General features: G+C 52.1%; 1 protein-coding gene across 2 annotated transcripts; it reads left to right on the top strand.

The window, feature by feature from the left end:
• Positions 265 to 16,529, top strand: NLRX1 (NLR family member X1). Of its 2 annotated transcripts, XM_018059672.1 has the most exons (10): positions 265 to 366; positions 2,187 to 2,314; positions 2,873 to 2,942; positions 3,415 to 3,503; positions 4,017 to 4,636; positions 5,016 to 5,831; positions 13,185 to 13,780; positions 14,021 to 14,107; positions 14,873 to 15,124; positions 15,452 to 16,529. In XM_018059672.1, the coding sequence occupies exons 2-10, from the start codon at positions 2,245 to 2,247 to the stop codon at positions 15,771 to 15,773; spliced, it is 2,922 nt and encodes a 973-aa protein (XP_017915161.1). In that variant the 5' UTR covers positions 265 to 366; positions 2,187 to 2,244; the 3' UTR covers positions 15,774 to 16,529. The 2 variants fall into 2 exon arrangements, with proteins under 2 accessions (XP_017915161.1, XP_017915162.1); XM_018059673.1 differs by lacking the exon at positions 2,187 to 2,314 and having other exon boundaries at positions 286 to 366.

Raw genomic sequence — 16,906 nt, 5'->3', positions numbered from 1 at the left:
ATGGGCGTTGCAAGAAGCCCTGCCTGAGAGATGGTGACTAATGGGATGAGATTGTCGCTCGGTGACCTGCAGAAGACAGTAGCATGGGAGGCGCGGGGAGATGGCCGGACGAAAGCGGAAGAAGTCCCCGCCCCGGGCCTGCTCTCCGGGACCCCAGCCTGTCTCGCTATCTCCCTCGTCCCAGGACCCGGAGGCCCGGAACGCTGAGGCGCGTTCTCGCGCGTGCCCGCTGCCGGGCGGGTAGCCAGAAAGGGCAGGGCTCCGCGCAGGCGGGCGGGGCGGGCAGGAAGCGCGGCGCCGCGCCGGGGCCTCTGCGAGTAAGCGAGAGACTCCGGCGGCGACCGCTCCCGGCCTGGACCGCGGCGGGTAAAGGTCTAAGCAGCGGGGACGGGGCGGGGCTGGGCTGGAGCCGCAAGGAGCTGGCTGCCGGGGTTGCGTAGGACGCAGCGGTGCGCTGAATGGTGGCCATTGTGGCGGGCTCTCCTCTTGGGTCTGAAACCAACTTGAACAAGGAAAGCTGGGGTCCCGGATTAAGGCTCAGGATTTGTGCGAGCACAGACCTGGTACCTTTCCTGCGGTGCCTTCTTTTCTCATTGCTCTGGAGACCAGGGGTGATCCTCCGAAAGTTACCCTCCCCACCCCCGCCCCCACCACAGTCCTATCTTGAATCAGAGGCCCTGCGTCTGATTTTTTCCCAGTGAGCTAGTTTCCCCGAGCTTTTCCAGCTTGCCAGGGCCGCCTCTTAACCCTTCTTCTGCAACCGGGACTCCAGATCTGAGCCCCAGCCTGCACCTCCACTGGCTGGCCCTGCTGGCAAGAGGGCCCAGTGTACCCACTTCTCCCTAAGTGTGTCCTGCCCTTAAAGAGCCGCATCCCAGTGGAGACCGGCTGCCAAAGAGCTGTGTGCTTCATTTAAGGGAACTCAGGGATGGAGAAAGACTGCCCAGGAGAGAGGGACTTTGAGCAGTTTTTAAAAGCTTGGGTAGGATTCTGGCAGGAGAGAAAGGTCTTTCCAAGCTGATGGAAGAGTATGAACAAAATTAGTAAAGTGCAAGCAAGATTCGCAAAGCCTGGTGGATAAGGCACCGGTCAGGGGCATTATCAGAAAAATAGCAGTTGTAGGTCAGGTATTTGGACTCCATACAATCGAGGATTTTAGGGAGGTGATTGGTGGCTGGGATGAGGGATGGGAATGGAATGGCACTGAAGGCAGAGAGAAGGTAAAGAGAAGAGGGGTCCCCGGAAGTCTGGGGAGGGTCTGAGTTAGCACAGGGGTGGGAGGGATGATGCAACAGGAACAGGCTGGCAAAGAATGGGGAGGAGGAGTGGCCGGGCTGCTTCCAGTGGTTGCAGGAGGAGGGAAGAATTTGAAGACAAAGTGGTCAGATTTCAAGAAGAAATCATGTGATTGGGAAGATGTGCGGTAAAGGAGCTGAACAGGGACGAGGGATGCTGAGTTCAGTTCTGCGAGCATGCATCTTGAAGCACAGGCAGGATGTCCATATGGAGACACCAAGTAGGAAGTCCTTAATTCATTTATCTATTATTTATGCCAGCCTGAAAAGCAGGTTAGATAAAAGTCACAGAGAAGATAAAACGGTCAAACTATTAAAACCCAGCTAAAAGGACCCGATAGCTACAGAAAAACTTTAGAGGAGAGTGGATGATTGTTTACTGGGAATTGTTGGCTCAGAAAAGCTTCTGAACATGAACACAGAACTCCTATGAGTTTGCTGGAAGCCAAGCAAAAGAAGAAAAGGACAACAAGGGGGACTTCCCTGGTAGTCCAGTGGTTAAGACTCCGTGCTTGCATTGCAGGGGGTACAAGTTCCATCCCTAGTCAAGGAACTAAGATCCCACCCACATGCTTTGCAGTGCAGCCAAAATAAATAACTTTTTTTTTTTTTTTAAGGACAACTAAATAGTTCATTAGGCTGGAACTCAGGAGAAAGGCGATCATGAAGCCATAGGGTAGAAGCAGTGGGTAGTAGGAGATAAAATGAGATCACTCAGGTGGGGGATGTGGAGGAGGCAGGTCTGAAGGCCAGGCCAGGGCTTTGGCGACACTGACACTTAAGGAAAAGCTAATGTTCTCTTGAGGAGGAAGGCCACCCTTTGGCCTGCTCGGGGAGGTGGGGTGGAAAAGTTGGGGTGTGTGAGGTCCATTCATACCATTTTTCCTGCAGGGGAACAGGCTAGAAGGCGGTGTGCTCAGTCCCGCAGGCTCTGACCTTTTCTCCTGCCATGAGGTGGGGCTGCCATTTGCCCAGAGCCTCTTGGAGCCCTGGTCTAGGAAGAGTACTCCAGCCAGCAGGTGAGCAGGAAGCAGGGGTTTCTCTTTCCAACTCTCCCTTCATCTTCAGAGCCCAGACGGCACCCCCAGGAGAACAGGGATCCAGACACCAGGCGTGCTAGTTCCAGCTCTGTGATTCACTAGCTGTTGACCTTGAACAAGTCACTGCACCTCCCCAGCTTCCTTTCTCCCATCCTAAACTAAGGGAGTTGAACTGGAAGGTCTTTGAGGGTCCCTGTAGCTACATAAGCCCAGGAACACTTGTCTGACTTCATTTTGTGTTAAGTAGATATTTATTGAGTGCCTGCTGTGTGCCAGACAGACCCTGTGCTTAGTTCTAAGTAGATAATTATGAACAAAACAGATGTAATCCCCGCTCTCATGGAAGAATGGGTGTGTGAATGAATGTTAATGAAATAATTACATAATGAAATATAATAACTGCTGCAAAGGGGCAGTTCGTGATGCTGTGAGAGCAAATGATGACGGGGGTTGACGTAGATGTGGGGGTCTATATATCGTTGAGCTAATGTGGGTGAGTTCTTGATGCTATTTCTTCCTTCTTCTTTCTCTCTGTAGATGAACGTGTCCCCTTCCTGATTCACTGGAGTTGGCCTCTTAAAGGGGAGCGCCCTCTTGGGTCCCCGAGGTGAGGCCTTGGTGTCATACTTTAGGACACATCTGGACATAGAAGAGTAGCCTGGGAAGGGTCAGGATTTGCAGAGAGCTTGATTCCCTGGGGAGAGGTTGGTCTTCGGTGGGTAGAGAGCGTGGAGAGTCAGCTACTAGACCTAAAGAGGAAGTTGGCTTACATCATCCGTGGTGCAAGTCACAGTGGTCAGCCAGAGGAAGAACTGGTGGGAGGTGGGCGGAGTCCGGCAGAAGCTAGCCTGAGTTCCAGGCAGGCAGGGAGCAGTGGGGAGCTGGAGGGCTAGGGGCGAGACCTCAGGCCCTGGGAAGGGTGTGAGAGTCAGACAAGGCTTTGGACTTGGATGTCCATGGTCAGGGCTGGATCTCAGGAAGCCAGAAGTCTATCAGCTGAGGCAGGACTGGACTCTGAGCCTCTGTGGAGCCTGAGCCCAACAGCCAAGCCCCAGCTCACTCCCTCTCTTTGCTCACAGGGCCTTTATACGCCACAACGGAAGCTCAGTGGGCAATGGTCCTTCATGCGGGAGGCACGGACAGTTGTTCCGGGGCATTGCTGCATCTGGTAAAGGGACTGGCTCCTCAGTCAGCCTGAGGAGAGGGGCTGCTGGGATCCCAGGGGGTGTGATGGGTTCGGGGAGGGTGGGCAGAGAAGCAAGCAGGAAGGTGGTATAGAGCACCTGTTACCTTCGGCCATCTGTGGACCCACTCTCCCTGGCCTTATTATCCATCTATCTGTGTACCCTTTCCTGCGACACTCGTGCAGTGCACACTCACGATGTACAAAGCACACATCGTCCCTCTCTTCAACACACTGCCTCTAGCTGTCAGGGTGATCATGCACAGATAATCGTGCAACCGGTCAGCCCAGACTCACCGTCACTCATCCCATGGCTCCCCACTTCCTGTCACAGGGGTCTGAACTTCCTGGACATTCTGAGCGAGTCTTGTATGTCCAGCACCATTTTGGACTCCAGCATCTCTTGACTCGGCAGCTTGACCCTACCATCTCCCTAAGCTCTTGGGTTTCCTTGCCCCTCTCCCTGACGCCCCTCTCTCCTCTTGCCTTCCCATTCAGAAGCTCTCCAGCGGCACCGCCACAATCTGGCCGAGTGGTTCAGTCGGCTGCCCAGGGAAGAGCGCCAGTTTGGCCCGACCTTTGCACTAGACACAGTCCATGTAGACCCTGTGATCCGTGAGAGCACCCCTGATGAGCTGCTGCGCCCACTGGCTGAACTGGCCCTGGAGCGTCAGCCACCCTCTGCTGGGCTCCCCCCACTAGCCCTGTCTCAGCTCTTTGACCCAGATGCCTGTGGGCGCCGGGTGCAGACGGTGGTGCTTTACGGGACCGTGGGCACAGGCAAGAGCACTCTGGTGCGCAAGATGGTCTTGGACTGGTGTTATGGACGGCTCCCAGCCTTCGAGCTGCTCATCCCCTTCTCCTGTGAGGACCTGTCATCCCTGGGCCCTGCTCCTGCCTCCTTGTGCCAACTTGTAGCCCAGCGCTACACTGCCCTGAAGGAGGTTCTGCCTCTGATGGCTGCTGCCGGCTCCCGCCTGCTGTTTGTGCTCCACGGCTTGGAGCATCTCAACCTCAATTTCTCATTAGCCAGCACAGGGCTTTGCAGTGACCCTGAGAAGCCAGAGGCACCAGCTGCTATCATCACCAACCTGCTGCGCAAATACATGTTGCCTGAGGTGAGTGTGCCCTGCCCCGATTTGGTGTCCCTAACTTGCCTCCTAAGGATTTTTGTGTTCGGGGTCCACATATTTAATACATAGGAGCATAGGCTTTGGGTTAGTTCAAATCCTTCCCCTCCGCTTCTGAGCTGTGGGACTGAGCTGGTCAGTAGCTTCTCCAGGCTTCCACTTCTTTCTCTTCTTGAGTTGCGTTGATCAAATGAGATGCTGCATATGAAGTGCTTAGCACGGTGCCCTGGATCATAGTGGATCCACAGTAAGTCTGAGTTATTATTACTGAGGTCATCATCATCTTCACCCTTGGACTCTCCTCCCTGGCAAGTGAGGCAGTGAGGACACCAGGGTCTTTCTTAACCCTCCACCATGCCCTTCCCAGGCCAGCATTCTGGTGACCACCCGGCCCTCTGCCATCGGCCGCATCCCCAGCAAGTACGTGGGCCGCTATGGCGAGATCTGTGGCTTCTCCGATACCAACCTCCAGAAGCTCTACTTCCAGCTCCGCCTCAACCAGCCAGACTGCGAGCCCGGAGCCGGGGGGGTGTCGGTCACGCCGGCTCAGCGCGACCACCTGGTGCAGATGCTGACCCGGAACCTGGAAGGGCACCATCAGATCGCCGCTGCCTGCTTCCTGCCCTCCTACTGCTGGCTCGTCTGTGCCACCCTGCACTTCCTGCATGCTCCCACGCCAGCCGGCCAGACCCTCACGAGCATCTACACCAGCTTCCTGCGTCTTAACTTCAGTGGGGAGATGCTGGACAGCACTGACCCCTCCAAGTTGTCCCTGATGGCCTATGCGGCCCGAACTATGGGCAAGCTGGCCTATGAGGGTGTGTCCTCCCGCAAGACCTACTTCTCTGAAGAGGACGTGCGCGGCTGCCTGGAAGCTGGCGTCCAGACAGAAGAGGAGTTTCAGCTGCTGCGCGTTTTCCGCCGAGACGCCCTGCGGTTTTTTCTGGCCCCGTGTGTGGAGCCAGGACACGCGGGTACCTTCGTGTTCACCGTGCCCGCCATGCAAGAATACCTGGCTGCCCTCTACATCGTGCTGGGTTTGCGGAAGACGACTCTACAGCGGGTGGGCAAGGAAGTGGCCGAGCTCGTGGGCCGTGTCGGGGAGGATGTCAGCCTGGTCCTGGGCATCATGGCCAAGCTGCTGCCCTTGCGGGCCCTGCCGCTGCTCTTCAACCTGCTCAAGGTAACAGCCCCAGGACCCCCGGCTGCTCCCTGTTCACCCCCTGCTCCTCTCCCAGAAGGAACCTGTTTTCCCTGCATAACTGTGAATCTCCTTCTTGGCTCTGTTTCAGATCTGGGCAGTCTGGCTTTTAATGGGATTGGGGTATAAGGAAGAGGGAGAGAGAAGCCATAGGCTGGGGAACGCTTGGAGGGGGATCTGAGGGTGCAGGGACTTTATTAATAACAATCCCATAACTCTGATAGGTTTGGGGGGTGGTTTAATATCTCTCCTTCTAGTCTTCGTTGCTGGGCGGCAGGGGTCACTACAGTCCAGGGTTTGTCCTGTGCTTTGCAGGTCCAGAAACCCAACTGTATCTATTCCTCAGAGGTGACGTCTCATCCTAACTTAATCACCAGAGACAGGTTTATAAAGCAGATGCCGTTTTATTCATTTATATCAGGAGGATAAATGGCTTGGTAATTGATTTAGGACAATCCATCCAGGGTGCAGGTCCGCTCCAGAAACCAAATGACAAGGCCTGAGGACTGTACTGTGAGCAGTGCAGACGCACTAAGTTTTTGATGGGAAGAAATATCCACTCTCAGCTGATGTCTGCCGGATGCCTTGTAAATGAAACACTATTATAATCCTTTTTATAGATGAAGAAACTGGGGCTCGCAGAGGCTGAGTAACTTGACCAAGGTCACTCAGTAAGTAGAATAACTGGGATCTGAGTGCAGGTTTTATAGTTCCGAATCCTGTGCTTTTTCTGCTAAACTTTACTGATGTACTATGGATATTTCTGTGAAGCTGTGGTGCTTTGCTGGTAACCCCAGTCCTCTGTAGAAATGTTTCAGTTACCTATCTTGAAGAAGCAGGGCCTTGGTAAGTGGACAAAATTTTAACAAGTTTTCCTTTTTATAGGCAGCAAAACGTCAGGGTTAAGAATAGGAATTCTATAACACAGCTACCTGGGTTCAAATCCAGGCTCTGCCACTTAACTAGCTGTGTGACTTTGTACAAGTTACTTAATCTCCCTGTGTCTCAAGGTCCTTATCTGTTAAATGGGAATAATGTGTGTTCATTCACTCTGTCATATCCAACTCTTTACAACCCCATGGACTGTAGCCGGCTCAGGCTCCCCTATCCATAGAATTTTTCAGTCAAGAATAATGGAGTGGTTTGCCATTTCCTACTCCAAACTGGAAAAATAAAGTATCTGTATCATTGGCCCAATATGAGGGTTAAATGTCTTCATCTGCAGATCCTGGCACATAGTAAGTGCTATTTAATTGTTTGTTAGGGACTTCCCTGGTGGTCCAGCGGCTAAGACTCCACCCTCCCAATTCAGGGGGTCCAGGTTTGATCCTTAGTCAGGGAACTAGATCCTACATGATGCAACTAAGGTTTTACATGCCGAGAGTAAGACCCAATGCAGCATAATAAAAATAAATAAAAAGCTTAAAATTTTTTTTTGCTGTTAAACATAAACAGGCTCAGGCAGCCCATCGCTTCTCACAGCATCAACCCAGGCAGGAAGGTAATGGCCATTGCTGAGGCTGCTCCACCCCTTTGAGGATGTACTTGCTTCATCTGGATCGCAGTGAGGTTGCGGTCTCCTGACGGGATTCAGAAAGCCGCTCAATTACTTGAGGGGGCACCACACCCCCAGCCCCTCTTGGAGGGAGGGTTGCCTAGCAGAGGTTGGGTCCCATCTGTGTCTATATGAGCCTATTGATTCATCTTCCCAGAGTGACTGTTTTCGTATCTTGTGTCCAGATGATGGTTGGGGGAGGGACACCCTACCTCCATGGTGAGAACCTTGCCTATAACAAGTGAAAAAAACCAAAAGGCAGGCATTAGAGGTTATTGTTCAGTTGTTCAGTCGTGCCTGACTCTCTGCGACCCCATGGACTGCAGCACATCAGTAGAAGAGGTGCCACAGAACAACCTCGTGGCTCTGGCTGGAGGTCCGTCCTTCTCAGAACCATTGCAAACATGGGAGGTGATGTCACCAACCTCCCAAACATTCATTTTTTTTCGACAGATATTTGAGTGCCTGCTGTGTGCTAGATAACATGTTAGATTCCGAGGAAGAAACCTAACAGAACCCCAGGTTTTTGTCTTTTTTGATCATGCAGTCTCAACACAAACATGTCAGCATAGCCATATGATTAAAAATCTTGGGAAGTGCCTGGAAAGCCAAGTTCCAGGTGCTGTGGAAGTGTGTAAGGTAGGGACCTGATTTAAGGGGATAAGGAAAGCAGCTCTGTAGGAAGGGCATTTAATCTGATCCCTGGAGGATTAACCAGGAGAAGCACTGGGGGGAAAACACTCCAGGAAGAGGATGTAGCTTCGAGGGAGGAAAAATCTTAGCACTGTCAAAAAGACAGAAAAGAGAGAGAGAGAGAAGCAGAGAGGACAAGAGCAGAGCGAGTGAGAGGCTGTGATGAAGGCGCTGTGGTTGGCAGGGGCCTGTCAATGAAAAATTAATCAATCGTCCATCTGTTGCAGGAGGGAGGACCCTTTCCAGGGCCTGAGAGTGGGCTCTTGTCTGACTCTTGGAAATGAATTGTCTGGGGAGACACATACTGACAAAGCAAGAGGCTTTATTGGGAAGGGAGGTCCAGGCAGAGAGCAGTGGGAAAGGGGGTTGAGAGAAGCAGAACTGCTCTGCACTGTGACTCACAGTCGCAGGTGTTATGGTGATGAGATTAATTTCTGGGCTGTCTTTGGTCAATCATCTTGGCCCATATTTAGTCTGACTCAGGGTCCTTCCAAGTGGCGTGTGCATCTCTTAGCCAAGATGGATTCCAGTGTGCAGGATTCTGGGAGGTTAGTAGGACAGTATTATGGGGCTGGCATCTCCTCCCTCCTTTTGGCCCCTCCCAGATTTTCCAGGTTAGTTTTCAGCAGCAGCACCATGTTCCTCTTTGGGACCTCCTACTGTGAGATAACTCATGCAAGTGGTCATCATCGCTCTGGTCAAGGAGGGCCGCTTCGGTCAGTGGTTCCGTAACATATCTAAGAAAGAAATGGAAATTTTAATTCAAGCCAATCCGAGGATTATAACCTGGGAGACAGTCTCTCAGAGAGTTCTAAGAACTATTTCAGCGGTAAAGAGGGAGACCAGTACATATACTGTTTTGTTGAAGGGAGTGTGTGTGTGTGTGTCTATGTGTGTTTAGTTGCCTCAGTCGTGTTGTGACCTCATGGACTGTAGCCCACCAGGCTTTTCTGTCCATGGTATTCTCCAGACAGGAATAGTGGAGGGGGTTGCCATTTGCTTCTCCAGGGGATCTTTCTGACCTAGGGATTGAACCCACATCTCTTGCTTGGCAGATGGGTTCTTTACCACTGAGCCACTAGGAAGCCCCATCTAGTCATGAGGAACAGACATCTTAGTTAATGGTTTTAGTGCTTTCCTAAGTATGGAAAGATGCAAGAATCCAGGTTCATAAAAACTCCTGAAAATATCTAACGACCAGTTCTGTCAGTTTCAGTCCAGTTCAGTCGCCCAGTAGTGTCTGACTCTTTGCCACCCCATGGACTGCAGTACACTAGGCTTCCCTGTCCATCACCAACTCCTGGAGTTTGCTCAAACTCATGTCCATCGAGTAGGTGATGCCATCCGACCATCTGATCCTCTGTCGTCCCCTTCTCCTCCTGCCTTCAATGTTACCCAGCATCAGGGTCTTTTCCAATGTGTCAGTTCTTCGCATCAGGTGGCCAAAGTACTGGAGCTTCAGCTTCAGCATCAGTCCTTCCAATGAATATTCAGGACTGATTTCCTTCAGGATGGACTGGTTGGATCTCCTTGCAGTCCAAGGGACTCTCAAGAATCTTTTCCAACACCACAGTTCAAAACCATCAATTCTTCCATGCTCAGCTTTCTTTATAGTCCAACTCTCACATCCATACATGACTACTGGAAAAACCATAGCTTTGACTAGACGGACCTTTGTCAGCAAAGGAATGTCTCTGCTTTTTAATATGCTAAGTTGGTCATAGCTTTTCTTCCAAGGAGCAAGCGAATTTTGATTTCATGGCTGCAGTCACCATCTGCAGTAATTTTGGAGCCCAAGAAAATAAACTCTGTCACTATTTCCACCGTTTCCCCTTCTATTTGCCCGAAGTGATGGGACTGCATGCTATGATCTTCATTTTTTGAATGCTGAGTTTTAAGTCAGCCTTTTCACTCTCCTCTTTCACTTTCGCTGTCAGTTCAACCAGAGCACAAATTGCCTCATCCTGATCTTTGCCCTGAATTCCTTGCAAGGTTATTGTAGGCCAGCAACTGCAGTGGCTGATGACTTGATTTTGTAGAACTGTGTGGTGGGCGACATTCTTTATTTTACAATCCCTTCCCTTTCACTCTTAATTTTGATCAAGGTTTGGGAGGCAGTTTGTGACCAGTTTGTTCCAGGGAACTAGGACTGCTCATTCCCAGGTCACTCAGTGTGCTGTTACTGGACTAGGCCTTGTTAACAGTAGCCAAAATCCTCTGACCTGCCTGTCTTACTAGTCTGTTATGATCCAGAAAATTATTCCTTCTTGTTGCTTCATCCCATATCTAGAGTTACAGTTTACAGTCATTCATCTTATAGAACTATATATTTGATCAGTATTTCAAGTTGCCTGGCCTTCCCTAGTGGCTCAGTTGGTAATGAATCTGCCTGCAATGCAGGAGACTCGGCCAGGTAGGGAAGATCCTCTGGAGAAGGAAAGAGCAACCCACTCCAGCACTCTTGCCTGGAGAATTCCATGGACAGAGGAGCCGGGCAGGCTGCAGTCCATGGGATTGCAAAGAGTCAGATGAGACTGTGTGATTAACTTTCACTTTCAAGTTGCCTAATCATGAATTTTATCTGAAGCTCAGTCACATGGTAATTCAGGGAACAACAGTCATAAAATAGGTAAATGCCAGCAAATTTGGAAAACTCAGCAGTGGCCACAGGACTGGAAAAGGTCAATTTTCATTCCAATCCCAAGAAAGTCAATCCCAAAGAATGCTCAAACTTCCACACAATTGCACTCATCTCACATTCTAGTAAAGTAATGCTCAAAATTCTCCAAGCCAGTCTTCAGCAATACATGAACCATGAACTTTCAGATGTTCAAGCTGCTTTTAGAAAAGGCAGAGGAACCAGAGATCAAATTGCCAACATCCGCTGGATCATGGAAAAAGCAAGAGAGTTCCAGAAAAACATCTATTTCTGCTTTATTGACTATGCCAAAGCCTTTGACTCTGTGGATCGCAACAAACTGTGGAAAATTCTGAAAGAGATGGGAATACCAGACCACCTGACCTGCCTCTTGAGAAACCTATATGCAGGTCAGGAAGCAACAGTTAGAACTGGACATGGAACAACAGACTGGTTCCAAATAGGAAAAGGAGTACGTCAAGGCTGTATATTCTCACCCTGCTTATTTACCTTATATGCAGAGTACTATCATGAGAAACGCTGGACTGGAAGAAACACAAGCTGGAATCAAGATTGCTGGAAGAAATATCAATAACCCCAGATATGCAGATGACACCACCCTTATGGCAGAAAGTGAAGAGGAACTAAAGAGCCTCTTGATGAAAGTGAAAGAGGAGAGTGAAAAAGTTGGCTTAAAGCTCAACATTCAGAAAACGAAGATCATGGCATCCAGTCCCATCACTTCATGGGAAATAGATGGGGAAACAGTGGAAACAGTGTCAGACTTTAGTTTGGGGGGCTCCAAAATCACTGCAGATGGTGACTGCAGCCATGAAATTAAAAGACGCTATTCCTTGGAAGAAAAGTTATGACCAACCTAGATAGCATATTCAAAAGCAGAGATATTCCTTTGCCAACAAAGGTCTGTCTAGTCAAGGCTATGGTTTTTCCAGTGGTCACATATGGATGTGAGAGTTGGACTGTGAAGAAAGCTGAGCGCTGAAGAATTGATGCTTTTGAACTGTGATGCTGGAGAAGACTCTTGAGAGTCCCTTGGACTGCAAGGAGATCCAACCAGTCCATCCTAAAGGAGATCAGTCTTGGGTTTTCATTGGAAGGACTGATGCTGAAGCTGAAACTCCAATACTTTGGCCATCTCATGCAAAGAGTTGACTCATTGGAAAAGACTCTGATGCTGGGAGGGATTAGGGGCAGGAGGAGAAGTGGATGACAGAGGATGAGATGGCTGGATGGCATCACCGACTCTATGGACATGAGTTTGGGTGAACTCCGGGAGTTGGTGATGGACAGGGAGGCCTGGCGTGCTGCGATTCATGGCGTCGCAGAGAGTCGGACACGACTGAGTGACTGAACTGAGCTGAACTGAATAAGTAATAGACCTAATAGCACTGATAAGATCATAAGTACGTATTGAAGCTAAGATCTCCCATGAGGTGAGGCCCAGTATCCTCCCAGGTCATCTGAGAAATCTTGTTTTGCATCAATCGATAGTTTCAAGGAAAATGACATATTGGCATTTTACATAAAGTTCACCTAAGATGTTTGCATATACAAGGTGAAGGGTAGATCATCGTGACCCCTTAGAGGATTGAAAAAGGAATGTTATCTTCAAAGAAGTCACATAACTGACACCAGAAAAAGAAACTGATCTCTGTGGCAGGTATTTTTGCCACTGGGGAAGTCTAGTTAAATGTAGAATGGAGAGGCACAGTGCATACCAGAAGGAAGGGAGGAGGCCCAAATGGGCAGAGAAAAAGTTTATGTTTGAATTTTTCTTGTCTTACCTTAAAATATGAATTTTATTTCATCAGGTCAAGTCATGAAGGTTCTGAAGTAGTAGGAGTGACATCAGTCATTGCTGCTGTGATGACAGTGATGATGTTGAAGATGGTGATATATTTATACCACCTAGCAACCCACTCCAGTGTTCTTTCCTGGAGAATCCCAGGGACGGGGGAGCCTGGTGGGCTGCCGTCTCTGGGGTCGCACAGAGTCGGACACGACTGAAGTGACTTAGCAGCAGCAGCCTGGGACCAGGCTAGATGAATAGTATACGCTAATTTCTTCAAGCTAAATGCATAGAATATATGCTAAATGCATTAGAATATATGCTAATTCTTTTCCACCAACCCTGAACTTAGAAACAGAAGGGGTGTTAGGGAAAAAGAAAGAATTTCCTTATGTCTGGAGTAAGTGAGACAAGTGCTGAGAGATGACTCTGGAAAGGTCCAGTTGGGGGCAAATTCTGCAGTTTTCTATTTCACATGGGCAGCGGGGAGCCACGGAAGGTGCTGCCGGAGGGGCGGGTGGTGTGAGCTGACAAAGCACGCTCCGGTTTAGAGGAGACCGTGAGGCTTAGGCAGGAAGGCTGGAAGGCAAGCAGGAGGCTGCACCCGCCCCCCAGTCCTCCACACTGCTTCCCTTCCAGGTGGTTCCACGAGTGTTTGGGCGTGTGGTGGGTAAGAGCCGCGAGGCAGTGGCCCAGGCCATGGTGCTGGAGATGTTCCGAGAGGAGGACTACTACAATGACGATGTCCTGGACCAGATAGGTGCTAGTATCCTGGGCGTCGAAGGTCCGCGGCGCCACCCAGACGAGCCTCCAGACGATGAAGTCTTTGAGCTTTTCCCCATGTTCATGGGCGGGCTTCTGTCTGCCCACAACCGGGCAGTGCTGGCTCAGCTTGGCTGCCCCATCAAGACCCTGGATGCCCTGGAGAATGCCCAGGCCATCAAGAAGAAGCTGGGCAAGCTGGGCCGGCAGGTGCTGCCCCCCTCGGAGCTCCTGGACCACCTCTTCTTCCACTATGAGTTCCAGAATCAGCGCTTCTCTGCCGAGGTGCTTGGCTCTCTGCGCCAGCTCAACCTGGCAGGCGTGCGCATGACGCCCCTCAAGTGCACGGTGGTGGCAGCTGTCCTGGGCAGTGGAAGGCATGACCTGGATGAGGTGAACTTGGCCTCCTGCCAGCTGGATCCTGCTGGGTTGCGCACGCTCACGCCTGTCTTCCTGCGTGCCCGGAAGCTGGGGTGAGGCCCTGCCCTCCTGCATGGGCAGAGGAAAAGGTTCTCTGGAGACCAAAGGGAGCGAGGAAGGACCAAGGGGTGGGGTGAGTCTGGTGTGGGTGGAGGTGACAAGAGCCACGGAAGGGGACGCAGCTGTGGGCTACAAGAGGTGCATGATGAGGGAGGGTGCTGGTGGGTGGGCGGGCTCCAGGCTGAACTCCTTCCTTGGTTTCTTACCTCCCCTCTGGCCACCTTCTGCTCTAGGTTGCAACTCAACAGCCTGGGCCCCGAGGCCTGCAGGGACCTCCGCGACCTGCTGCTACATGACCAGTGCCAAGTGACCACCCTGCGGTGAGTGCCTGTGCAGGGGGCTCCATCCTGCTGGCCAGCTATGGTCAAGGGTGGGCTCTCCACTTCCCAACATGCCTGGTGTAATAAACAAGGCAGGAGTAGACCCTGACCCACCCTCCTTACTCCCCCCACCCTCCTCTCCCCAATCCTCCCTGTCTAGTACAAGCAGGCAGGCAGGGGGAAAGTACCACAGGTCGTAGCCACCTCTCACGTGGCTAAAATCAGCCTGGGGAGGGGCCAGTGGAATAACACCCAGTCCAGTTGCCTGGTAACAGCACCACTGATTCCCTCCCAGGATTTTCCCTGTTGCCTCGCGAGTTTGACCCTGATGCTGGGCACTCAATAGATGCTCCCAAAGTGTTGACTGGTTGACTAGCAACCGAGATGCCTGGGTTCCTGATTTCAGGTTGGAGTAAGGGGAGATGAATGGGGTGGGAAGAAGGAGGGGCAGTTGGGAACAGAGGGCAAAGCAGGGATTGGAAGGGAGTGAAAAAAGGAGGAAGAAGGGGAGGGGGAGAGGGGAAAGGGAAGGGGGGTGTCACAAGGAGAATGGAAGGCAGGAGGAAGGGAGGGAGAAGCCAGCTTCCATTTCACTCTTCCCCCTCTGCAGTGAGCTTACCCCTATTTCTCATTTCCTGGCCTGCATTTCTCTGCATCCAGGCTGGTCTCTGCCCCAGGTGATGCACCCTTTAGGCCCAAATCCCGGTGCTCAGCACAGGGCATCTGCTAGGAGCTCTCATAACCTTAGACTGCTTGTGGCCCTAGGCTGTCCAACAACCCACTGATGGCGGCAGGTGTGGCCCTGCTGCTGGAGGGGCTGGCAGGAAATACCTCCCTGAAACACCTCTCTCTACTGCACACGGGCCTTGGGGATGAGGGCCTGGAGCTGCTGGCTGCCCAGCTGGACCGAAACCAACAGCTCCAGGAGCTGAACGTGGCCTACAACGGCGCTGGTGACACGGCGGCCCTGGCCTTAGCCAAGGCTGCCTGGAAGCACCCTTCCTTGGAGCTGCTGCAGTGAGTTTTCCTGCCCCTACCCCACCCTGTCCCATCTCCCCATCCCCCATCCGTGATGGGCCCTTCCCCTGCCCTGATTCTCCACCACTGTTTCTCTTAGGGTCCTGGTGGCCTGGTTCCTATCGACTGTGGTCCCACTGAATTCTAGTGCCATCCCTGCCTCCCAGTGGCCACCGCCCTCTGTCTCTGGCATATTGCAGACACTTTCCCCATCGCATTCCACAGCTAGGGGATGAGTTATGAGACCCTTCGCTTTCTGTCCACCCGCCCTCCGCCTTCCTTCTCGGAGCCCCACTGAGTGGCATCTACTCTGCTCTCTCCCACTAGTCTCTACTTCAACGAGCTGAGCTCAGAGTGCCGCCAGGCCCTGCGGGACTTGGGGAGCACTGCAGAGGGCGGTGCCCGGGTCGTGGTGTCGCTGACGGAGGGGACAGCAGTGTCCGAGTACTGGTCGGTGATCCTGGGTGAAGTCCAGCGGAACCTCAACAGCTGGGATCGCAGCCGGGTCCGGCGCCACCTGGAGCTGCTGCTGAGGGATCTGGAAGACAACCGGGGAGCCACCCTTAATCCCTGGCGTAAGGCCCAGCTGCTGCGGGTGGAGGGCGAGGTCAGGGCCCTCCTGGAGCAGCTGGGCGGCCCTGGAAGCTGAGACCGTGGCAGCAGTGTGTGTCCCCTGGCCCCACGTCCTCTCTGTCTGTGACTCCCTACCTTCCACTACTACTTCTAGAAAGATCCATTCCGGGGATGGATGGAATGTGCACACAGGTGTGCCAGTTGCTCTCCTAGGGCATGTCCAACCATGTTCCGAGTCTGGAGTTTCCAGGATCGTGGAACATGCCTCACCTCCCTTCGGCTAGAAGGGCTGAAAGATGTGGCATTTGGTGGCCACATTGTCCCTTAGCGTGTGTACCTGCATGCTAAGTCGCTTCAGTTGTGTCTGAGTCCTTGCGACCCTTTGGGCTGTAGCCCACCAGGCTCCTCTGTCCATGGGATTCTCCAGGCAAGAATACTGGAGTAGGTTGCCATGCCCTCCTCCAGGGGATCTTCCCAACCCAGGGATTGGACCCATGTCTCCTGTGTCTCCTGCATTGCAGGCAGATTCTTTACCGCTGAGCTATTCAGGGAATACACCTGTCCTGTAGCAGCACCACCAAGCGCCTCTCTGATCATGCCACCAGGGGGCACTCTTCTCATGTCGGACTTGCTGTCCAGATGTGTTGGAGGGTTTCCGTGTCCTGCCTTTATGTTTTCTGGGGACACCCAGGTTGCCAGCAGCCACTTTCCTCTCTCACTGGTGCTGTCTCCTCACCGTCATCCCCCTTTCACCAATGGTACCCAAGCTCGGTGGCCCCTAGGGACGTGGGCACTGACTTGCTTCTATTAAAGAGCTGTGTCTTCCAACTACTGTGGCCTCTATTTTGCCTGTTGCTTTCAAGAAAGGGTGCTGTTCTTGGTCATTCTGGTTAGACCACTGGCCACTTTCTATTGCAGTTGTTTCTTGGGCACTAAGTTCAGAGGCAGTGAGGGCTGGGGAGGGGGTGGTACATGAACTAGATGTTGGGGTTGGTGGGTGGCCTTATTGGGCCATAGGGCTTCTGTCACCCATGTCATACACTTATCCCAGGCTTGGAATTACAGTGACCAGCAATTATAGTGACCTTTCTCTGCGCAGAGGGGTACCTGGGACAGCGGCAGAGCCTCCTGAGAAAGTCAGGGCTCAGGAATGGGGCGGGAAGGACATACACACTTCCCCAGAAGACAAGACTCTCCTCCCCTTAACCA

Source organism: Capra hircus, chromosome 15 (genome assembly GCF_001704415.2).
Source record: "Capra hircus breed San Clemente chromosome 15, ASM170441v1, whole genome shotgun sequence".
Classification (NCBI taxonomy): domain Eukaryota; kingdom Metazoa; phylum Chordata; class Mammalia; order Artiodactyla; family Bovidae; genus Capra; species Capra hircus.
This window is presented reverse-complemented; position numbering and strand designations above follow the sequence as displayed.